General features: G+C 45.5%; 1 protein-coding gene across 9 annotated transcripts in view; it reads right to left on the reverse strand.

Moving 5' to 3' along the window:
- Positions 1 to 25,769, reverse strand: part of LOC138266928 (calmodulin-binding transcription activator 2-like) — an 863,356-nt gene that overhangs the window by 533,897 nt on the left and 303,690 nt on the right. For all 9 annotated transcript variants that reach the window (XM_069215705.1, XM_069215704.1, XM_069215702.1 and 6 more), the window contains exon 6: positions 19,934 to 20,005. In XM_069215705.1, coding sequence (XP_069071806.1) covers positions 19,934 to 20,005 — 72 coding nt within the window. The remainder of the gene's footprint in view (positions 1 to 19,933; positions 20,006 to 25,769) is intronic.

Consider the following 25,769-nt stretch of genomic DNA (forward strand, 5'->3'; position numbering starts at 1 on the left):
TGTAGAACCCACTCGTGGTTCTCGTCCATTACGCGGCTGAGAGCATCCGCTTGAACATTCTGGATGCCCGGCAGGTGAGTTGCTACTAGCGACATGTTCCTGGCTAGAAGCCAATGCCAGATTGTCTGAGCCTCTCTGGATAAAATCCTGGACCTGGTGCCTCCTTGTTTGTTTACGTAGTACATAGTGGCCACGTTGTCCGTCTGGAGAAGGAGAGTTTCCGCTCTCAGAGAGGGAAGGAAAGCTTTGAGCGCAAGGTGGACTGCGCGAAGCTCCAGCGGGTTGATATGATAGAGACTCTCTTTCTGTGACCACTTGCCTTGGACTCGAAGATGTTCCATGTGCGCTCCCCATCCGAGCAGTGACGCATCTGTTACGATGGTTTGAGCTGGGGGCCGATGTTGGAACGGAATCCCCACCAAGAGATTGTCGGGTAGACACCACCATTTGAGGGACTGTAGGGCGTGGGGAGAAAGGAGGACTTTGCTCTCCCATTCGTTCATTAGTTGACTCCATTGATCCTCCAGGTTTTCCTGTAATGGTCTCATATGGAGGCGAGCATTGGGAACGAGATGGATACAAGACGCCATCGAGCCCAGTAGAGAAGCTATTACTCTTGCAGTGGTCTGTGGAGTCTCTTGCCGTTGTTTGCACTTGTGGAGAATCGATAATCGTCGTTCCTCCGAAGGAAACCCCTTTCCTAGATTGGTATCTATAATGGCCCCTAAGTAATGCAACCTCTGAACAGGTGTTGCTGTGGATTTCAGGAGATTTACTTGAAGACCTAGCCTCTGCAACAGCTGTAGAGTCCATTTGAAATGTTGTGGTGCCTCTAGATAACTGGAGGCCTTTATGAGCCAATCGTCTAGATAGGGGTAGAGAAATATTCGATGTTTCCTCAAGTGGGCGGCTACCACCGCCATGCATTTGGAAAAAGTCCTCAGCGCTGATTTGAGGCCGAAGGGCAGAACCGCAAATTGGTAATGACGTTTTCCGACGGTGAACCTTAGGAATTTTCAATGTTTCTTGGTCACCGGAATATGAAAGTAAGCGTCGCAAAGGTCTATTGCACAGAGCCAGTCGCCCTGACGAAGATGTGGGTAAATTTGGTGCAAGGATAGCATCCTGAATTTCTCTTTGCGAATCCACTTGTTTGCTGTCCTTAGATCCAAAATGGGACGAAACTCTTGCTTGTCTTTTTTGGGCACAAGGAAACACCTTGAATAAATCCACTTCCCTTGTTGGCTGATCGGGACGGGTTCTATGGCTCTTTTTTGTAATAGAATGGTGACTTCTAACTGAAGAGCTTCGAGGTGTCGGCTGGTTGTTTTGGGTGGAAAAGATGGTGGAGGGCTGGTGAATCTGAGAACGTAACCATGTCTCACAATATTCAATACCCAGGCGTCTGTTGTGATGCGTAGCCACTCGTCCAGATGATTTGAGATACTTCCCCCTACCGGAGTGGATAACGGAGGAGGGGGAAGCGAAGACTCAGGGCTTCGACGCGGGAGCCTGTCGAGTTGCCTGAGTTTGAGGTGTTGAACGACCCCTTGCCGACCTTCGTTGTGTGGAGAAACCCCTATGATGCTGCTGCTGTTGCTGTTGCTGGGGACGTGAAGACATCCAATGTGGAGTCTGATACCTGTGGGTGAACAGTCTTCGTTGATATGGGCGGAATACCTTTCGCTGTTCTTTCGGTCGTTCCATGCCTACTGCTTTCAGGGTATCCAGCTCAGACTTCATTCTAGCCATCTCGTCATCGGCATGAGAGCCGAACAAAGTGGAGCCTGAGAAAGGTAGATTTTGTATTCTCTGCTGTGCTTCAGGTTTAAGCGATGTAATTCGCAGCCATGCATGTTTCCTGAGCGCTATTCCGTGAGCATAGTTATGTGCGGATAGTATCGAAGAATCCGCCGCAGCACTTATAACTTGGTTAGAAACCGTAGCTCCCTCGCCCACGACCTCCAGGAAATCTTCCCTTTTGTCCTTAGGAAGATGCTCCGCAAACTGCAGTACAGAGTCCCAGAGGGCTCGATCATATCTCCCTAATAGAGCAGTGGCACTGGCTGCTTTCATGGTGACGGATGCAGTAGAGCATACTTTTCGTCCTGCAGCATCGATCTTTCTGCTCTCTTTATCTGGAGGTGAAGAGGAAGACGGTGACGTAGAATGCAATTTCTTTGCTGCCACTATAACCACTGAGTCCGGTACTGGGTCCGACCTCAAGAATAGAGGATCTTGTTCTGGTGGACGGTATTTTTTAATAAGTCTGGAAGGAGCAGACTTTGTTGCGGCCGGTGTAAGAAAAATGTCCATTGCCAGTTCAATAAGACCCGGAACCAGTGGAAGCAAAGGTCTTGAAGATGTCCTGTGATGCAAGGTCTCGAAGATTACTGACGTCGATGGAGCCGGCACCGCCAGCGGGATATTCAGTTTGGTTGCCCCTCGCACCAAGACCTCCTGGAATGTATTCACATCATCTATGGGGGACACTCTCGGGACGGTGAGTCCGATAGAGTTGGAGAGTAGTCCTGTGTAGACGAAGAAGAATGTCTATGATGTGAATGCTGAGATCTCTGTCGTGATTCATGGCGATGGTGCCGAGAGGAAGAAGAACGTCTAGAAGAATGTCCAGAACGCCTGACAGATCGCGTTGGAGTCCTCGGAACAGGCTCTGAAGGAGGAGCCGGAAGAGGAGCCGTAGGTGTTACCGGTGTCTGCGGCAACGGCGACTGCCGAGGCGAGAGCTGTGGAGACGCTGGAAGCAGGATAAGTGAGGCCGAGGATTCCGATGTTGTATAAACCCTTCTAGGCCTCTTTGATTGTCGTCTCGACGTCGACACACTCCTCGACGTCGAAGAGCGGTGACGGCGACCTCTGGACGTCGATTCCTCTCGCCGTGGAGAATCCCTCGACGTTGCTGTGGTGACGGCGAACGTCTCCGACGGCGAGTACACTCTCTCGACGTCGATCGTCCTCGCCGTGTCGACGGCGAGCCTGACTCGGATCTCCTCGACGTGGAACGTCCTCGCCGTGTCGACGGCGACCCAGATCCTTTCGACGTCGTGTGTCCACGTCGTCTCGATGGCGGAATGGTTGTCGACGGCGAACGATGTCTTTTCCTCGCCGGCGAACCACTCCTCGACGGCGAACATGTTGGCGCCGTTCCCTGTTTCGACGTCGACGCCCTCGACGTCGTCGGAGACCTGTGCCATTTTTCAGCAGGTCTGGTAGGAGTTATAGAGGAAACAGATTGAGCCCTGGTAGAAGCCTGACCTTCTCCGCGCTCTGTGGTGGAATGGCCACCTTTTCTTCTGTCCTCTCTCGCCTGAAGTCCGATTTTCTCTCTATCACGAAGAGTTCTTCTGGAGAAGGTTTTACAGATGTCACACGACTCTGGTTTGTGGCTGGATGGAAGACAAATTATGCAGACCCTATGTGGATCTGTCTTAGCCTTTTTTCTGCCACAAGAAGGACATTTGTCAAAAAGTGAAGGCATTTCTAAACTAGAAAAACCTCAAAATTCTGTCAGAATTTAACAGAAACTAGTAGGAAATGATCACTCAATGTTAAAAACGTCGAGTGAAATTGAAATTCAAAAGATTTTAAATGAATTTCTGTCACAAAAAAACTTTGTGAGGTAGAGCTCAATGCTTCAGGGTCCTGTCAGAAGGAGCCGGAAAAAAGAACTGAGGCAACTGCCTTTTGCTGTGCATGATGGGAAACAGGAAGACTTTACTTTCTTAAAGGCACAGCTCTATTTTAATTCTGTATAATGGCAGCCTATGGGCTACACTGCCCTGCATTGTTTTATTCTCATGAGAGGTGTAAATAAAATATGAGAATGTATTTGTTAATATATTTATAAAATAAATAGATGTTTAAACGTGAATTTACACTAACTGTTTTTTCTTTTAACAATTTGGCCTGTGTAGCTGTTTACATAGGCTGCACAGTGTTATTCTTAAGTGTTTTTTTTGACAAACCTTTTTTCAAAGGGTTGGTATTTGCACTTAAGAATATACTTCACACCAGTGCTCCGGGGACCCCGCAGGCGCGCGGAACTATTCAATGCTTATGACTATACATGGAAATCCCCTACGAGAGAACTTCCTATATCAATCAAAATAACCTAACTAGGACTAAATCTTGCTCCACTTGATCCTTTTATACATCTTCCTGACCTGAGTAAATGCAATGTTCTCAGCGATAGTGGTGAAACTGTGGAAGCAGAAGGTACGGCTAACACTTGGAACATCACCAAACATAACATATGTAGTCAACCTTATTTTGAGGAGTTTTTCTCTATTTGGCCCACATTGGAAATTTTTCTTATGCCTTCACCTTAAACAGTTACATAGGTTTACACTAAAATTGGCTTGAAAGCTGAGTTCAGAAATAACAGATTTGTTAGTTTAATGTACAGACTGTGAATATTTATTCAGACAAAAGCATTTAAGAAAATTGCTCAATGGGCAACTTTAGTGAATATGAGAGGCTAAAACCATAATTCATGACTTGGACTACTGTCAATCACCTTTTTTCATTTTTGGAGCGAATTTATGTGCCAGATAAGGGTGCAAAAATGTTTTCCCACCATCTTGAAATTACAAATCTATTTCAATTTGTGCTTTTTATGCTGTGGAAAACAAACTTCACAGCCATTGGGTGCACAACCCAAGAAAGATGCTGAAAGGTATCCAGGGGTTTGGAAAACTTTATACCCGCACCTAGAAAAAAAAACATAGAAGCAATTTGATTCCCATTTTTGTGAAGGATTGGCAATTTCATCATTTGTGATGTTCATGTGGTAGGGAACAAAAATTTCATAGTAAAGGCAAGATAATATAGCGAGTGCTTGAACCCAGGGCGAAGGTTGTAGGAACTTGGAGGTCTGGAAAACACAGAGCTACCAGCAGTGGGTTGAACTCGAACCTCACTACGCACAGCCAAAGGCCAGTGCAAGGTGGACTGGCTGTCAATATGGAGTTCAGCCTAAAGCCTGGCCACAAGTCAGGCCCTACGACCAACTTTTGCTGAACATAGGCAAGAGTCATGCGCCAAGGCAGCTGGCTGCCAGCAGGGGCTTAAAGTGGGGGTGGGTTGCCGATGTCTCAGATGCAAGTCCTGGTTGAAGGTCGTGCACAACCAAAGTTGGACAAAAAGTAAATCATAAATTAAGACAAACTCACTAAAATAACACAGTTAACAACTGTTTCATCGTTCTGGCTCAAACATGCATAACCAATGAAATTTGCCAGTTATGGTTCCAAATGCATACATGCCATAACTTGTGCCCAGCCATACTCAAAGCACTAATTTTCCAACAGTACAGAAAGAAAGAAAAAGCCCATCAAGAGAACAATATGGCAGGCAGCAAGATTTACGGCCTCAGGTGTGTGTGTGTGTGTGTGTCATTGGTTTTGCAGGTTTCAACCAGAAGCATAACTTTACCAGTTTTTTCCCCCAGTGAAAAACACACACATATGCATATACATATAGTAAATAAGGAATATCATACCACTTTAAAAGCATCTGTTTGTAGTGCTGTAGATTCACATGCTCTGACATTTACAACTGGTTATTTTTTTTTAAAGAAGCCTTTCGAGTCAAGAGGTATGGAGACACTCCTCCCTTATTTGGTAATGCGCACGGGCACCATTTCCTGTTTGATTGATTTTTGCAAGTAGCATGGAGTGGAGAGTAGATACTGTGGTGCACATGTGTACTGCGAAAGGTGTCTCAATTAGTAAAACAAAAAGATCTGTGATCAGAGCCACATGCTTCAAGGACAAAGGGTTGGTGCATGTGAATCTACAGTACTACATGCTACAAACAAATGCTTACAGGGTAATTAACACTTCAGTTAGTAGCATGTTTTACTGTAAATAAGCATGTTCTGCATAGCCTGTAAAGCAGTACCTGACTACAAGCAATGGCTAACGTGTGGAGATGCAGATGTCAGAAATAAAGTCCTTAAGACTGTCTGTCCAACTATAGCCTGTTAGCTAGCAGGGATATCCACATAATAATCTTTTGTGAAGGTAACAAACAGCTGGTCTGCCTTCCTGAAGTGCTTTGTCCTGTCAATATGATACAAGAGAGCATGTTTACTATCTAGTGTGTGTAGGGCTCTTTCTGCGTCCACGAGGTCTAACGCCATCATGAAGATGCTTTGTTGCAGCAGGGGTATTTTACCATGGAAGATTAGCATGTGGAAGTGCTTGGGGAGAGTGTGCTGGTTGTGGGGTCTCAGGGAACCATCTTTCCTGGGGATTAGGGAGTAAAGAGAACAAACCCTTTTGACCGTGAGTTAGAGAGACTGATTTTATGGCTCGAACTGTATGCATGGCACCAAGTACACATCAGGTGGTGGCATTAGATATGGTGTTTCCCTCTAGCCTCTCCCCCTCTGCTTGAACTAGTCAGGCAGATGTTTCACATGTTCATGCATTTTATCCTGGTCTGCCATACTGGGAATTTAAGACTCGCTGAATCCACCATACTTCAGTGGGTGGTGTCTTCAACTGCTACCTTCCTCCCTGCAATAGAGAGCTTCTTACTTTCTTTATCGGGTGGGAGAGCACTACCCATGCCCTGAGAATTGGTGCACTTACACGCAGCATCAACCACTAGGGAATCTTGGATGGCCTGACCACTGTTGTAAGGGAGTTCACTTGGGAAGGGGTTTATAATTTTTATTCACCTTAGGTGTTAACATCTTGGACTTGACTGGGCAGAAATTGGACTGTCCACTCTGATTTAGACAGTCTTCACAAGGAAATCATTATGCTCGCAGGGGCATGCATATCCACATTGTGGAAAATGGCAATCCTCTGTATGACTTTGATAAGGGGTTGTGTCAGCTGCGGGTGAAAGCCTAATTGGATAGGTCCAGATCCACATCAAAAGTTTTGAAAGAGCATCTGTTCATCACCCTGTGTAATTTTTCTGTTTGACCAAGAAAAGAGGCATAGGGCCCTAGAGTGGGCCCAAGGAGCTGTGGTTCAAGAGTAGATGCAGATGTCAGTTAGAGGAAGGACAAAAAGTTGTTGGATACAGATATCTGAGTTGAAACAGAGTGGCTGGGCCCGAACTCGAGTCGAATCCACGCCGAACTCTGAGCCCTGATCGTGCACGCCCAAACCTGATTGGGGGTGGGGAGAACAATCTAACATGAAGTCGGAGGCCATGAGCACTGCAAGTTAAGAGAGAAGTCACTATAATATCTGGGACTCAAAAGACTCCTTTGAAGAAAAACAACTTGCAAACACATATTCACAAAAAAGGATTAGTTAATGCTATCTTTATGGAGGGCTGAAGGAAGGAATGATTTCTTAACTGTAATCTCAGTTCTTCAGGAGACTCATTAATTTGCCTTCAAAATATATTTAAAACCAGAAATTTCCCTAGAATAGTAGGTGACATTTAAAAAATAAAAACTCTTTTTTAAACCTTTTTTAAAGTGTACAAAGAAAAAGGAATGATGGCAAAGCAGCCAAAAAGGTTACAGATATTTTTAGCTGAAAAGTGAGGCTTCACCTTTAAAGTTTCCAAACCCCTCAGTATCTCATCATGCCTCGTACATGGTAGCTTCCTCTCTTCACTCCTGAGAACTTCCAGCGTTGCCAGAGAGAGATTCCTAATATCTTCACCTCTCTTCTTGCAATGAAGAAAAATCTTTTCATACTCCTAACGTTAACCTGGCAAAGATTTTACTTTGCTTTATGTGTCTGGGATATTAGAATTCGGAAGACAGAATACACAAGCCCTGGTGGTCTGTCTTACCCATTTTCCTGCAAGAGGCAGGGCAGTTCCCAAAAAGTGATGGTATTTTCTCAAAAATCGAAAATATTTCCTATCAGAAAACTCCAATAATCCCAAAGCCCTAATGTTTGGAAGGTATCCCAAGAGAAAAAGGCCTGAATTCAGGAGTGCTTAGGGCTCTAAAATCCTATCACCAGGAGATGGAAACAGAACAGAGGTAACTGCCACCTATAGGGCATGTTGTGATACTAGAGTGCATTGAGCCATTAAGGTGCAGTGTCACTTTTTAATTTAACATAACTGCAGACTCCTTGACTACACTGCCCTTACTCTTTTCCATTCATTCACTATAAAAAAGGTTTGCCAAAGATTATTTTTTTTAAGTCGCCTACTGTTCTATGGGCATTTCTGGTCTTAAATATATTTTTGAAAGCAAATAAATGAAATTGGACAAATCAGCCTACAGTGTAGGGCACTCAGTTATTTTTCATCCCTAATAAAAAATCCTGGCCTTCTGAAGTAAGGTGCAGATTCAACACAGAAATGGAATGGTTTCTTACCTGTAACTCCAGTTCTCTCGTAGGGGTATTTCCATGATAGTCATAAGCACTGAATAGTTCTGCGCGCCTGCGGGGACCCCGGGGCACTGATGTGAAGTATATTCTTAAGTGCAAATACCAGCTCTTTGAAAAAGGTCTGTCAAAAACCACTTAAGAATAACACTGTGCAGCCTATGTGAACAGCTACACAGACCAAATTGTTGAAAAGAAAAACAGCTGTAGTGTAAATTCACGTTCAAATACCTATTTATTCTAGAAATGTAATAAAAAATAAATTCTCATACTTTATTTACACCTCTCATGAGAATAAAACAATGCAGGGCAGTGTAGCCCATAGGCTGCCATTATACAGAATGTAAATAGAGCTGTGCCTTTAAGAAAGTAAAGTCTTCCTGTATCCCATCATGCACAGCAAAAGGCAGTTGCCTCAGTTCTTTTTGAAGGCTTGTAACCTGACATGAAGGAACAAAACATTTGTTAGAGTACCAACATCAATACTATTATGGCAACCTTTTCTATGTCAACTCCACCGTGGAGGAGGGAGGGTTGCTTATGACTATCATGGAAATACCCCTACGAGAGAACTGGAGTTACAGGTAAGAAACCATTCCTTCTCTCGTAGGGGATTTCCATGTATAGTCATAAGCACTGAATAGACTAGCAAGCCCATCCCCATAACCGCGGTGGAGTAGACAGAATAATACTGACAAAAAACATGAGTCATGCAAATAAATTCTTAAGCAAGGCCTGTCCAACCTGCGCATCTGCCCTAGCGTCTGTATCAAGGCAGTAATGCTGTGTAAAGGTATGGACCGATTTCCAAGTGGCTGCCTTGCATATTTCTGCCAAAGGGATATTTCTCATTAAGGCCGCAGTAGCTGCCTTCCCTCTAATAGAATGGGCTTTTGGCCTGCCACCAAGAGATTTGTTCGCTAACTGATAACATAACAGTATACATGAAACAATCCACCTGGATAATGATTGTTTAGACGTGCCCAACCCTGTTCTAACTGGGCCATAGTTAACAAAGAGCTGCTGTGATTTACATAAGCATTTTGTCCTGTCCAAGTAAAATTTCAAAACCCTCTTTACATCCAGAGAATGCAGAGTTCTCTCGGCAGGGGTAGTTGGATTTTGAAAGAAAGTTGGTAATGAAATGGTTTGGTTCACATGAAAGTCTGAAACGACTTTTGGTAAAAATTTTGGATGAGTCCTCATCACTACTTTCGCAAAATGAAAGACCGTGTAGGGTTCTTGGGCGCAAAGGGCCTGGATTTCGCTGACCCTACGCGCTGATGTGATTGCAACCAGAAAGGCAGTTTTCCACGTGAGATGTTGAAGTGATGCTTTATGTATTGGCTCGAACGGAGGTAGCATCAGACGTGATAGGACAACATTCAGTTCCCATGGAGGAGATGGCCTCCTAATGGGAGGGAAAACCTTTTTTAAGCCCTCCAGGAAGTCCTTGATAATTGGGATCCTAAAAAAGGAGGTCTGAGAGGGGCTCTTTCAATATGCCGTTAGAGCCGCCAAGTGCACTTTTATTGATGACAATTGTAAACCCGATTTTGCCAAACTTAGCAAGTATGGCAGGATAGTCTCCTCTCCACAGGATACCGGGTCAACGTTGTTGTCTAAACACCACACACAGAATTTTTTCCACTTGCATGCATAAGCCGATCGTGTGGAAGGGCGCTTTGCTTCTCTTAGGATTTCCATACAGTCCTGAGGTAGGTTCAAATGTCCATATTGCACTAGCTCAGGAGCCATGCTGCCAAACTCAGCGAAGAGAGGTTGGGATGAGATATCTGCCCTCTGAACTTCGTGAGCAGGTCCGGACGATGAGGCAGTCTGATGTGTGGCTTGAGTGACCGGTGAAGAAGGTCTGCAAACCACCATTGGCGTGGCCATTCTGGAGCAATTAGAATCATTTTGGACTGGGCATTGGATAGCTTCTGGAGGACTGCCGGTATCAGGGGAAGCGGTGGAAAGGCGTAAAGAAATGCTCCTGACCAGCTTATCCACAGGGCATTCCCCAGTGTCCCTGGATGGTAATATCTGGAGGTGAAGCTTTGGCATTTTTTGTTTTCTGGGGTTGCGAATAGGTCTATAGAGGGGGTACCCCATAGTGCGAAAATGGAACGAACGTCGTCGTCGTGTAATACCCATTCGTGGTTCTCGTCCATTACGCGGCTGAGAGCATCCGCTTGAACATTCTGGCTGCCCGGCAGGTGAGTTGCCACTATAAACAGGTTCCTGGCTAGAAGCCAATGCCAGATTGTCTGAGCCTCTCTGGATAATATCCTGGACCTGGTGCCTCCTTGTTTGTTTATGTAATACATGGTGGCCACGTTGTCCGTCTGGAGGAGGAGAATTTCCGTTTTCAGAGAAGGTAGGAAGGCCTTAAGCGCAAGATGGACTGCGCGAAGCTCCAGCAGGTTGATATGATAGAGAACCTCTCTCTGTGACCACTTGCCTTGGACTCGAAGATGATCCACGTGCGCTCCCCATCCGAGCAATAATGCGTCTGTTACGATGGTTTGAGCTGGAGGCTGCTGCTGGAAAGGAATCCCCACCAAGAGATTGTTGGGTGAACACCACCACTTGAGGGACTGTAAGGCGTGGGGAGAAAGAAAGACTCTGCTCTCCCAATCGTCCATCAGTTGACACCATTGATCCTCCAGGCATTCCTGTAAGGGTCTCATATGGAGGCGAGCATTGGGAACAAGGTGGATACAAGATGCCATCGAGCCCAGTAGAGAGGCTATTACTCTTGCAGTGGTCTGTGGATTTCTCTCTAGTTGTTTGCACTTTTGGAGAATCAATAATCGTCGTTCCTCCGAAGGAAACACCTTGCCTTGATTGATATCTATAATGGCCCCTAAGTAATGCAGCCTCTGAACAGGCATTGCTGTGGACTTCAGAAGATTGACTTGAAGACCGAGATTCTGTAGCAGCTGTTGCGCCCATTTGAAATGTTGTTGGGCCTCTAGATAGTTGGAGGCCTTTATGAGCCAATCGTCTAGATAGGGGTAGACAAATATGTGATGCTTCCTCAGATGGGCGGCTACCACCGCCATGCATTTGGAAAAAGTTCTCGGCGCTGATTTGAGGCCGAAGGGTAGAACCGCAAATTGGTAATGACTTTTGCCGACGGTGAACCTTAGGAATTTTCGATGTTTCTTGCTCACTGGAATGTGAAAATAAGCGTTGCAAAGGTCTATCGCGCAGAGCCAATCGCCCTGACAAAGATGTGGGTAAATTTGGTGCAAGGATAGCATCCTGAATTTCTCTTTGCGAATCCACTTGTTTGCTGTCCTTAGGTCTAGAATGGGACGAAACTCTTGTTTGTCCTTCTTTGGCACTAGAAAATACCTCGAATAAATCCCTTTCCCGCGTTGGTCGATCGGGACGGGTTCTATAGCTCTATTTTGTAATAGAATAGCGACTTCTAACTGAAGAGCTTCGAGGTGGTGGCTGACTGGTTTGGGTGGAACAGATGGAGGAGGACTGGTGAATCTGAGAGCGTAACCATTTCGCACAGTATTCAATACCCAGGCGTCTGATGTGATGCGTAGCCACTCGTATAGATGATTTGAGATACTTCCCCCTACTTGAGTGGATAACGGAGGAAGGGGAAGCGAAGATTCAGGGCTTAGACGCGGGAGCCTGGCGAGTTTCCGGAGTTTGCGGTGTGGAACGACCCCTTGTCGACTTTCGCTGTGTCGAGAAGGCCCTTTGATGTTGCTGTTGGGGACGCGAGGACATCCAGTGTGGTGTCTGATATCTGTGGGTGAAAAGCCTTCGCTGGTAGGGACGGAATACTTTTCGCTGTTCCTTTGGGCGTTCGATGCCTACCGCTTTTAAAGTGTCTAGCTCAGACTTCATTCTTGACATCTCGTCATCGGCATGAGAGCCAAACAAAGTGGAGCCTGAGAATGGTAAATTCTGAATTCTCTGCTGTGCCTCTGGTTTGAGAGATGTCAATCGCAACCATGCATGTCGTCTTAGCGCTACTCCATGAGCGTAGTTATGTGCCGAAAGCACCGAAGAATCAGCAGCAGTGCTTATTACCTGGTTGGAAACCATGGCTCCCTCACCCACGACCTCTAAGAAATCTTCCCTTTTGTCCTTGGGTAGGTGCTCTGAAAACTGCAGCATAGAGTCCCAAAGGGCCCGATCATATCTTCCTAATAAAGCAGTGGCACTGGCTGCTTTCATTGTGATGGCTGCGGTAGAGCATACTTTTCGACCTGCAGCATCGATCTTTTTGCTCTCTTTGTCCGGAGGTGAGGAGGAAGAAGGTGATGTAGAGTGTAGCTTCTTTTCCGCTACTATAACCACCGAGTCCGGCACTGGGTCCGACCTTAGAAATAGAGGATCTTGCTCCGGTGGGCGATACTTTTTAATAAGTCTGGAAGGAGCAGATTTCGTTGTGGCCGGTGTCAGAAAAATATCCATTGCCGGTTCAATAAGACCCGGGACCAGTGGAAGTAAAGGTCTTGAAGATGCCCTCTGGTGTAAAGTCTCGAAAATCACTGAGGTCGATGGGGCGGGTACCGCCAGCGGGATATTTAGTTTGGTCGCCCTGCGCACTAGGACCTCTTGGAATGTATTTACGTCATTTATGGGGGACACTCTCGGGGACGGTGAGTCCGATAGGGTTGGAGAGTAGTCCTGTGTAGACGAAGAAGAATGCCTGTGACGCGAATGTGGAGATCTCTGAAGTGACTTATGACGATGGTGCCGAGAAGAAGACGAACGTCTAGAGGAATGTCAGGAATGTCTCCTGGATTCCGCTGGAGTCCTCGGAACAGACTCTGAAGGGGGAGCCGGAAGAGGAGCCGGAGGTGTTACTGGCGTCTGCGGCAGCGAAGCTGGAAGTAGGATGAGTGAGGCCGAGGATTCGGAAGTGGTATAAACCCTTCTAGGTCTCTTTGACTGCCGCCTCGATGTCGACACACTCCTCGACGTCGAAGTACGGTGACTGCGGGTGCCTCCTGACGTCGATTCCCCTCGTCGCTGAGATCCTCTCGACGACGACCTTCCTCGCCGTCGATGCGATGGCGGTGACCGTCTCCGACAGCGAGCACTCTCTCTCGACGCTGATCGTCCTCGCCGCGTTGACGGCGAACCGGACCCAGATCTTCTCGACGTCGACCGTCCTCGTCGCGTCGACGGTGACCCAGACCTTCTCGACGGCGAGCGTCTACGCCGTCTCGACGGCGAAACGCCTGCCGACGTCAAACGGTGTTTCTTTCTCGCCGGTGAACCGGTTCTCGACGGCGAGCATGTTGGCGCCGTTCCTGGTCTCGACGTCGATGCCCTCGACGTCGTCGGAGACCCATGCCGTTTCTGAGCAGGTCTGGCAGAAGTTGCAGAGGAAACAGGGTGAGCCCTGGTAGAAGTCTGACCTTCTCCTCGCTCTGTGGCAGACTGACCACTTCTTCTCCTGTCCTCTCTAGCCTGAAGTCAAATTTTCTCCCTATCACGAAGAGTCCTTCTGGAGAAAGTTCTACAGATGTCACAGGAATCAGGTTTGTGGCTGGATGGAAGGCAAATTATACAGACCCGGTGTGGATCTGTTTTAGCCTTTTTTCTGCCACAAGAAGGACATTTGTCAAAAAGTGAAGGCATTTCTAAATAGAAAAACCTTAAATTTCTGTCAGAATTTGACAGAAAAGGTTAGGAAATGTTCACTCAATATTAAAAACGTCGAGTGAAATTGAAATTCAAAAGATTTTAATTGAATTTCTGTCAAAAAAACGCTTTGTGAGGTAGAGCTCAATGCTTCGGGGTCCTGTCAAAAGGAGCCGGAAAAAAGAACTGAGGCAACTGCCTTTTGCTGTGCATGATGGGATACAGGAAGACTGTACTTTCTTAAAGGCACAGCTCTATTTACATTCTGTATAATGGCAGCCTATGGGCTACACTGCCCTGCATTGTTTTATTCTCATGAGAGGTGTAAATAAAGTATGAGAATGTATTTTTTATTACATTTCTAGAATAAATAGGTATTTGAACGTGAATTTACACTACAGCTGTTTTTCTTTTCAACAATTTGGTCTGTGTAGCTGTTCACATAGGCTGCACAGTGTTATTCTTAAGTGGTTTTTGACAGACCTTTTTCAAAGAGCTGGTATTTGCACTTAAGAATATACTTCACATCAGTGCTCCGGGGTCCCCGCAGGCGCGCGGAACTATTCATTGCTTATGACTATACATGGAAATCCCCTACGAGAGAAGTATACTTAACTAAAGTGTTTTCGAATCCCCGCATAAGGGCTGGGCAATTTAGTGCTATGATCATCAACAGATATTCCACAAAGAAAGAATGTGCGATTCTACTGCTGCACAGATTTCTGATAAGTATGGATATGCTCCACAAGCCAGATAACACTGTCTGCTGCATAATTTGCAGATTTGATGTAAAACATTTTCTTTCAAGCTCAGCATGATAAAATATTACTAAAAATGTGGCCACAGGAGCTGATGCCCAGTGAAAAGTCCTCTGCAAAGGTTAAATGATCACTTTTTACTTTCTGAATGTTGTGTGTAGGTGTTAAAATAAGTCTGATGAGGTTAAACATTCACCAGAGTGTTACCATGAGTAAAAATGACAAAATGATCAAGTGATACTGTCACAAAATGTTTGCAGTATACAGTGTAATCAACAAATAATTTAGACAGCCATTCTGCATAATTTCTGTGACCGTGTCTATGTGTAATATTTAAACGTTAACAAGAATAAAGAACATGGAAGTGTGGTAAATATAAAGATTATATATTGGCAAGGTGCCTCCATTTTATGCTGACTATACTGTACATTAATGTAGAGATGCTGATTTTAGGACGCTGGCTCTGTATATACTAAACCAAAAGGAGGTACACTATGTACAGAGTCCAGGGGTTCCCCAGAAGCTTAAGAGAGCCCAAAGTAGACAATACGAATGCTCTCTTTTGTGGTAGTGTGGTTGAGCAGTTAGGCTTATCAGAAGGTAGTGCAAAGCATTTACTGTAAACACATAGGGGGTGATTCTGACCCCGGCGGTTCTGACCGCGGCGCTTTGGCCGCGGTCAGTGCAGGAAAACCGGCGGTCTCCCGCCGGTTTTCCGCTGCCCCTAAGAATCCTCCAAGGCGGCGCAGCTCGCTGCGCCGCCGAGGGGATTCTGACCCCCCCTACCGCCATCCTGTTCATGGCGGGAATGCCGCCATGAACAGGATGGCGGTAGGGGGGGTCGCGGGGCCCCCGTAAGAGGGCCCCGCAAAGTATTTCAGTGTCTGCCTTGCAGACACTGAAATACGCGACGGGTGCCACTGCACCCGTCGCACCTTCCCACTCCGCCGGCTCGATTACGAGCCGGCATCCTCGTGGGAAGGGAGTTTTTCCATGGGCTGGCGGGCGGTCTTTTGGAGACCGCCCGCCAGCCCAGGGAAAAACTCATAATACCCTCCGCGGTCTTCTGACCGCGGAGCGGTATAATGGAGGGCGGAATTCTGGCGGGCGGCCTCCGCCGCCCGCCAGAATCAGAATCACCCCCATAGTCAAGAAATGGGGCACACACTCAATGACTAACTCCAAATGTTTTATATAGCAAAACTATATTTGTTACTTTATTTCTAGAATCAGAAGATCTTCGTTGCAGGTTAGTACAGTTGTCAATAGGTATCAAGCATATGTATCAAATGTACTTTTGGTTTTGCAGATAAAGCAGTTTACAGGAAAGTAGCACTTTTCTATTTCAAAATTTGACTGTTAAATGTATTCATAGTCAATAGACCCCTGGCGAGGGCGGGGGGGGGGGGGGGGGGGGTAAGCACATGTCTTACAAATCCAGTATTCGGGGGTTAGGATGTCCATAGGTCAAAGTTTAGGCTGAGCCCAAAAGTGCACCACCAGCAAACATGGGGCCATCTGGGTGCAGAGGTGTCCGGTTTACAATGGAATACTATGAAGACTGGGGGTGCTTGGTAGAAAGCAGATTGCAGGTAAGTACCTGTGATTCCAGTACAAAGGTCTGGGGCATTTAGAGCAGCAGCTGGTAGGCCACAGGTTCACACCAAACATACACCCTCAGCAGCACTGGGGCAGCCAGGTGCAGGGTGCAAACACAGAGCTGGGAGCCCAACGCTTTTCATGGGGGGAAACCTGGGGGGGTCACAAAAGATGCTGCAGCCTGGCTACAGGGGGGCGGTTTCAGGAAAGTAAAGGCTGGACAGGCAGGAGTGGTGCCCGCTGGGCGTTGGTGGACTGTCGGACAGATTCCCCAAGGCAAGGAGGTTGCGACGAGTATCTTTGCAGGATCCGGTCACGGCCAGGGGGGTCCTTCGGATTCAGGCTGCAAGTTGTTGTGAGGGTCAGGAGGGGTCAAGCCAGGGCAGACTCAAGGTTTAAATCACCTGGGGACCTATCAAGGCCACCTGGACTAGGGCCATGTGCATTGGGCGCAGAGTGGGTAATGCTTGAGGATCTGGGCGGTTCTGGAGTTCTTTTAGAGATTTTTTCTAGAAAGGACCGCTGTCCTCAGGAGTTCTCAATCCTCTGCTGGGCAGGCAGTCCTCTGGGGGTTTGCAGAGGTCGCTGGTCCGGCAGGATGGCTCACCTTTTTGTGGTAGGGGTCTTTGAAGTTGCAGACAGGCTAGCAGGGCTGGGGCAAGTCAGTTGTCTTCTAGAATTTTCACTGCTGGGGTCAGCATAGCAGTCCTACTTCTTTCTTCTTGAGGTCGCCAGGAATGGGGTGAGTAAGGTTCAGGGGTGACCCTAAATACTAGATTTAGGGGCGTTACATCGGTCAGAGGGCAGTAGCGAATGGCTACTGTCGCTGAGGGTGGCTACACCCTTCCTGTGGCCACCCCCTTTGGGAAGAGAGGCACATTCCTGTCCCTATTGGTCCCTCTCCTCCAAACCAAGATAGATGATTCTGCATGGAGATGGTCACTTCAGCTCTGGACTCCTTAGGGGTGGTTCCAGCTGAAGTGGTCACTCCTTGTTTTTCTTAATTTTCCAGCTGGACCTGCTGTCAAAAGTGGGGCGTGGTGCGGGGGTCGAGCATCTCCACTACCTGGAGTGTCATGGGGCAGTGTAACAGGAGGCAGAAGCCTTTGAGGCTCTCTGCCAAGTGTTACAGTTCCTGTTAGGGGGAGGTGTGAAGCATCTTGACCCAGAGAAGTCTTTGTTTCTGACCCAAGAAAGCACAAAGGCTCCCAATGGGGTCAGAAACTTGTCTGTTAGTGGCAGGCTGGCACAGGCTCATCTGCCCTGCACTAGAGGGTTAGTAAAATACAGGGGGCAGCTCTAAGATGCTCTCTGTGTGCATTTTAAAATAAATCCAACACTGGCATCAGTGTGGGTTTATTGTGTTGAGATGTTTGATACCAAACTTCCCAGCCTTCAGTGAGGCCATTATGGACGTGTGGAGTTCGTAATAACAAACTCCCAGACCATGTACTTAATATGGCCACATTGCACTTACAATGTCTACACTAATGTCTACACTGTAAGGCATATTGCTCATTCAGCTATGACCTCAACAGTGTTATAGTGCACCCTGCCTTATGACTGTAAGGCCTGCTAGAGGGATGACTAACCTATGCTACAGGAAGTGGTTTGTGGGCATGGCACCCAGGAAGGGGTGTCATGTCGACTTTACCTTTTTCTACCCACCAGCACACACAATCTGCAATGAGAGTGTGCATGTGCTTGGAGAAGGGTCCCTTATGGTGACACAATACATGCTGAAGCCCTTAGGGACCTTAGCTGGTCGCAGAGCCCTTGATACCACTGGTACCTTTTACAAGGGCCTTAGCTGTGTGTCAGGGGTGTGCTAATTGTGGAAACAATGGTACAATTTAGGGAAAGAACATTGGTGCTGGGGCCTGGTTAGTAGGATCCCAGCAGACACTCACTCAAGTTGGCATCATATATCAGGCAAAAAGTAGGTGGGGTGGGGTGGGGGGACTGCTGCAAGGGGCCAGTTTCCTACACTGATTCCTACAATGTGTTGCTTCTTGCTCACCTGCATTGTCTCCTCACATTTTAAAATACAATTACTACAAATGGTCTCTCATGCTTTCTGCCTTTCCTACATGAGACATTTTTCCAGGTCTATTTTACTCGTCACATTTAATCTTTTCAAATGCTACCAGCTGGGGAAGGGTTAGTGTTCAGAGGGACGCCATGCATGAGGACTGGAGGGCTTTTTATAGCACAATGCATCCTCTATTAAGTGAGCGTCTACCTTAGTAACTGCTTTGTATACCCTGCGGTACTCGCACCATTATCAGAGGCTACTGAGAGGTGCAAACCTCCTGTGGCTAATCCAGGAGAAACAGGCACCATGATCTGCACCTCAGCGAAAGAGCAGACACTTCCTTCAGGCTCATGGGAGCTTCCTCTCAGCGCAAACATTGTCAGCAGGCAGAGGTGAAGAGCAGCTTCCTTTCATCCCCTGAGGTAATCTCTGATGGAGCTGTGAAGAACACTGCACCCAATCCAGCTCCCTAGGCGAATGCAACATCATGACAACGCACTCAGAGCCAGATTACAAGATTTCCACTTTAGATGACACAATGTTTGGTCACTTTTTGAGACATTACCCGAAGAGTTCCAAATTATATGGCATTTCTTGACATGTGTGCTTTGTGAAATATTCTCTATATGTAGTCAGTTTTCTTTGTTCTGCTGGCAGCTGGTGTACTTTCTTCAATATAGGTGAGATAAGGACCTTTTCCTCTACTCTGGTTAACACTGCCTGCATCCACTGCAGCAGTTTTCCTAGAGCCCTCATTTACAAAGCACTCCAGTATTCAAATGTGGCGTATTACTATGGCTACCTAACTGCTTCCGGATGCCTCTTTTTCAACAATCACTGGATTTTACTAAAAAGTTTCAGATTTTTAGTGGTTAGAGGGAGATCTCTGCAGATAAGGCTGGACTGAAAGCACAAGGCCGGAATAACCACAATTTTCAAGGTAAACAGAAATGGAAAATATTACATCACAGAAAGTAAGAGGGAGACTTTGGGTAGAGTATGAATAAATGCTACAAAAATAAAGTAAGCTTTATTATGCCAAATGTCATGATTAAATATGATAGTTATTTAAAAAAAAAGTAGAATAATAAAAATGAAATTAAAAAATGCAGAATAATAAGAACATGCTGGTCACATATTTTTAAATGAACTGCCTGAAAATAAAAAGGGTACTAAAGTGAGGAAATAAAATGTTTAAAAAAGGAAAAATTGGTGTAAAAAATTTGTTTTTCTAGCTCATGGTGTTACTTATTCTTAGTTTGTGGTTGTAAAACATTTGGTATTAAATGTGCTAAATGTTTCTTTGTTTTTGGGTGGTGATCATGGCTTTTGTAAAAAAAATGTTAAATTTAACAAAGACATCTAAAACATAATAATGAGGCTTCTCTATTATTCATTGCAATAAATGATAAGCACTGACAAACTACTGGCCTGCTATGCAGATAACTTGATACTTTTAGTTTCATTCACTTGTCAGTCCCCCTTCATCTGAATGAGAAAAAATAACAAGCTTGTGGTTGTAAAAAGCGTCACCCTCCAGAACAAGGTGCATAGGGGGCCAGAGTGAGACTTACCTGCAACAGCCAGTAGCAGCGCCTATGGAATGTTGGAACAATGGAAGAGTGCACGTAGCAGCCATAGAGACACTGAAAATATAAAGGGGACATGTGAGAACGACACAGACACTCCTCGAATGCAACACAGTGGTAGCTGCGCTTTCTAATGAATCGTACATTGGCTAACGATAGGCACCACGCTGGCAGGAGTATGAAAGTATAAGTGAAAGCAATACCATCATGGTTTGGAGAAGCTCTGATAATGAAAGCCTTCAACCCTCACAAGAAAGTGAATGCACCACGCAGCAGAGCTGACCTGCAGGTTATCAAGTTCTACTGTAGTAATGGTCTATAAGAAAATAAGTTACATACCTGTAACTGTAGTTCTTCAGTTTTGAAATCTTTCATAGATTCACATGCTTGAATCATTCCCCTTCGTCGAGATGGGAGTACCCGGTACCTTAGAAAAGCAATGTCACAATAGGCATAGAAACTATAGGCCCCAGGCCTTTTAGTTTAGTAACATATCACAGTCCTTATTAAAAAAGGACCAAACTTAAGAATTAACCAATCAGGTCACACCACCCTTTAGAATCTTCCTGAGAGAAGCTGCAATCCCTCAGATTCTCTGAGCACTAGTGCATGCACATAGTATTACACTGAGAGAAATAAAAGTGAGCTTCTCCAGGGAGGCGTGTGGGTGGCATGTGAATCCATGAAAGATTCCATTACTAGAGAACTACAGTTACTTATTTTCTTACTCCAGTATTGGAACGTTCATAGATTCACATGCTTGAATCAGAACAGAAAGCAGTAACAAGAACATTTTGCAGTGGCACTATAAATCATGAGGTTGAAAACCGTAACAAAGGAAAACTCAGAAGCAGTTGAGAAAATGTGAGTAAAACTGGTTAAGGGGATGGTGGGAAGACAGAAATGGCCCATCTTTATTGATTAAGATGTCTTAGGACTGCTAGCCTTGATGTTGATTGGGGAGCGAGAAGAAGAGCCACTTTTCACGACAGATACTTTATATCGTCTCTATGGATGGGCTCGAATGGAGGTTTCATCAATTGCCCCAAATCTCAGTTGAGCTGCACATCAGAGGTGGGGCTCTAATTGGGGGGAATGTCCTGAACAACCCTTTGAGGAACTGTTTGATGTTTCTGAGGAACCACCAGGATGGTTTGTTTGAAGATCTCCAAAAATGATAAATGGCAGCAAGATGCACCTTAATGAAAGCGTGAGCTAACCATGATTGTGCAAAGTGCAAGAGGTAAGATAAAATCTCTTCCGGAGACAATGAGATGGGATGCACATTAGCAGTTCGACACCATAGACAGAATCTCTTCCATTCTAAGCAGTAGGTTTTATTACTACTGCCCGCCCTCACCTTGACAAGTTTGTCCCAATCTAAAGGAATGTTCAGATGACAAGATTTTTGGAACTCAGGAGCCAAGCTGATCAATTGAGATGGGATCGGGATGCAGAACTTGCCCCAGGCTTATTGTCACCAGCAATGGGATCGGCTTGAGTCGAATGAGAAGTCGCACTGACAGTAGGAGTACTGTGAACCAGTGTTGACACAGCCATGGAGGGGCTATTAGAATGATCTGACAGGCCTTGGCCTTCTTCTTGCTGAGGAATTTTGGAAGGAGAGGAAATGGAAGAACGGTGTTAGAAAATATGCCAGACCGTACAATCAAAAAGGCATTTCCCCACCCCAAAACCCCCAGATGGGGATTCCAACTTGCAAAGAACTGACATTTGGCTTTTTGGGGGGTCACGAAGAGACTGGGATTCAGTTTGCCCCATTGGGGAAAGAGTGTGTTTTAGTCCAATTCCCACTCTTGGTAAGATGTTTAAGGTGTCTGCTATGGTGTTTTGGTTTCCTGGCACATGCTCTATAGTCAGGTGCACTGTGTGTCGGATGCACCCTTGCCAGATCAACTGAGCTTCCTGGGACAGTAAGCAAGATCGGGTGCACCCCTACTTGTTCATGTAGTGCATCGTCATTGTGTTGTCTGTTCACATGACCACTAAAGACTGTTTAATTCTAGGCAGGAAGGCCTGTATAGCAAGGTATACTAGCCTAAACTCTAGAATATTGATAAGAAGGCCCCACTGTGAAGGAGGCCATTTGCCACTGACCTGAAGATCCAGGAGGTAAGCTCCCCAGGAGAGGTTGGATGTAAAAACGGGAGACCTATAGAAAGATTTACAGGGCATGCCCACCAGTTGAGTGACTTCAATGATGTCTTAGTAAGTCCCTGTAGCCTCTGCTCATTGGTTGTCCACTGCTTCCTGAGGAGACGCATATGAAGTAAAAAGTATGGAATGAGATGTATGTAAGAGGACACCATAACTAAGAGAGATTAGTAAAGGCAAACTGAAAGTGACTTTCTTTTTTGCACTCAGCTTGCCACAGTTAGTAACTTCCGTTGTCTATCAAGTGTGGGGTAGGCTATGTTGAGGTTTGTTTCAGTATGGCTCCTAGGAAAGTTATCCGCCATGATGACTGAAGTATTAACTTGTCCGGATCGAGAGTGAGCCTTAGCTCATTGAAGAGGTATAAGCAGGCTCTGGTGGATGCTTCTGTGGACTGGATGGTGGGAGTTTTCACCTATACTGGATCTTATTTAGTTTTAATGGGAATCAGGAGATTAGCTTACCCTCCTGGCTTGCAGGCCTGTTCCCCGGTCACCTAGTGAATTTTAACCTACTTAGCTTGCTCTGTTTTAGCACATTTATTTAATTATTTTTTCCAAAGTGGCTGCTATGTTCATAGTTAGGAAGATGTTTTAGTTTCACGTTATTAGTGCCACTATGTAAAGGTGTCACTATCAGCATCAAAGATAAACGACATGCGTAAGTATTCACATCAAGTACTTTCACACTTTCGTGAGACAGTAACATAATGTGCCTTTTCAAGGAATTGTTGAGATAATTTGCGCCCCAAGCATGCCATCTTATCTATTGTTTGGGAACATATCTGTGTCAGGGGTCCTACAAGTTCTGTATAAATAAATTTCACACAGACAAGATTATCAGAGGGATTCTGTAAGGAAATGCCTCCTTGGCATGGTTACCCCCTGACTTTTTGCCTTTGCTGATGCTTGAGTCCATGCGGAACGCTGCCACATATCACCTTTTACTCTTTGGGTTTTTGGTGAAGTACTGCTTGTAAGCCGGAAGGGTTGTGCCGACAGATGGGACATGTTGTAGGACTGGTCTAGTCGCTTACAAACAAAAGTGCTGTCATCCCTGAACCAGCAGTCTTGCCTAGAGAAAGAGTCCAACTACAACATGACGCCACCAACAATGGTGTTTTAAGCACTAATTTATGGATGTCCTGAGTATCTCTGTCACACAGAACAGGTACCCTAGGTACCATTATATGGAGACGTCCGTGGTCGTGGAGAAGATCCTCCTCAGCTGAACAAGGGAGCGCCTAACTAGGATGTAGGTTGTTGAAGCTCGAACTATTAAAAGGATTTTTTTCCCCACTTGGTGTTCCATCTCTTTACCTATTACACAATATGGCTAACACCACAGAAATTCATGAGAATGCCAGACAGGCATTAACACTACACTTAGTTGCGCATGGCTTAAAAGAAGAGGGCAGAGATGTCAGTTTCATAGCAGAAGCTAATGAAGTTTACCAAACAGAAACATTCTACTCTGGGGTAACCTTTCCTCAGGAAGATGTTAGATCATTCACATACCACACATACAGAATTGCAAATGTAGCACAACGGTACCATGCATACCAGTACCTTGAATTTCCAATTACTTATCAAGAACATCACAACTGGTTTAATTGAACCCTACCACACGTAACACAACCTATGAGATTAGGTCCCTTAGGTAACGAAGGACCGAAGTGACCTATGTTGCAACATATACACCTCACACTTTTGTTCAAAACATGCAGGCAGCTGATTGTTAAATTTATACATTGAGCTAGTAACACTATATAGACGACTTGTTCAGTTCATAATGCGAACTCTGAACACAACATAAGTGTGTCCAGCACCACCAGCAACTGCTGGATACCAACTGGCTACTACTGGGATCAATCCGCAAACAGTACACAATCCACAAACAGTATGATTGGCAAATTGCCCCCGAAACGAGAGAAAATCCAGTTCTGGATAGCCCAGTAAACTAATCAGGTGGAAGCTGTGTTTACCCATACGGGACTGTAGGGAAAAACAGAGAATTCTCACAATGTGTTTGCCCTTCAGGATGGTTCCCTCAGTGGATGACTCTGACACGTGGGGTACAGTCTTCACACCGATCTATACTACCACCCATGGTACCCAGACACTTGCAAATTTACCGGAAGTGTTAAAACAAATACAGAATCAGCACAGGGCTGCTCCAGCACTAGATTTGGGGATGAAATTAATGCATAACTTTGCCGCAGTGTCTTCAATAATACTCAGTAACATTAAAGGTGAAGTGGTAGCATTGGCCACATGCCAGCGTATCCAAGAGATTCCACATTTGGACAAGGACAAACAGCTACTGAAAATAATTTTCAATACCTATACCAGAATAGGACGGGACAGTTTGGGAGCCAAGCCGAAAAAGCCTGAAATACTGAGTACAACCCCTAAGTAATGTACTAAACAAGCACAGGAGGGTTCTAAAAAGTGCTCCCTAGGAGGTTTTCTTTGGGATACCTATGTATGTCCTAGAGCTAGATGGCTCTGGTTTGGAGGCAGCAGATACACCTTTATATAAATGATCATCTCACTGTCTTACAGGAGCTTCAGAAATTTCGTGATAAATCATCCATCAGTGCTATCACCTTAGGAAGAAAATAAGTTACTTACCTCTAACTGCAGTTCTCCAGTATTAGTATCATTCATAGATTCACATGCTTGAATCATTCCCCATTGTCGATAAATAAAGCAGTATATATATGGAAAATGTCCCAGTGTACATCTGTTCGTGGCATGTTCCGCTGCAGATTCACATGCTGTGCACTGTTCCTGCCATCTAGTGTTGGGCTCGGAGTGTTACAAGTTGTTTTTCTTCGAAGAAGTCTTTTCGAGTCACAGGACCGAGTGACTCCTCCCTTTCGGCTCCATTGCGCATGGGCATCAACTCAATCTTAGATTGTTTTCCCGCATAGGGTGAGGTAGGAGTGGTAGAATGAGAATAGTAAAGATGTCCATGCAATGGAAAAGATATGTATGTACATAGTTTGTGCTAAAGGAATGTTTATTTACATATATATACAAATTCAAATTGCAACTTAAACAGCTACAGGCTCCCGGGGAGGTGGGAGTGCGCATGTGAATCCGCAGCGGAACATGCCACGAACAGATGTACACTGGGTAAGTGACATTTTCCGTTCGATGGCATGTGTAGTTGCAGATACAAATGCTGTGCATAGACTACAAAGCAGTAATCCTCCCAAAAGCGGTGGTCAGCCTGTAGGAGTTGAAGTTGTTTGAAATAATGTTCTTAGTACAGCCTGTCCTACTGTGGCTTGTTGTGTTGCTAACACATCTACACAGTAGTGTTTGGTAAACGTATGAGGTGTGGACCAAGTGGCTGCCTTACAAATCTCTGTCATTGGTATGTTACCTAGAAAGGCCATTGTTGCTCCTTTCTTTCTAGTGGAGTGTGCCTTTGGTGTAATGAGTAGCTCTCTTTTAGCTTTCAGGTAACAAGTTTGTATGCATTTGACTATCCATCTGACTTGCCCTATTTGGATATAGGATTACCAGCATGGGGTTTTTGGAAAGAGACAAACAATTGTTTAGTTTTACAAAATGGTTTTGTTCTGTCTATATAGTACATTAGTGCTCTTTTAATGTCTAATGTATGCAGTGCTCTT

This window comes from Pleurodeles waltl, chromosome 12, assembly GCF_031143425.1.
Source record: "Pleurodeles waltl isolate 20211129_DDA chromosome 12, aPleWal1.hap1.20221129, whole genome shotgun sequence".
NCBI classification, from domain to species: domain Eukaryota; kingdom Metazoa; phylum Chordata; class Amphibia; order Caudata; family Salamandridae; genus Pleurodeles; species Pleurodeles waltl.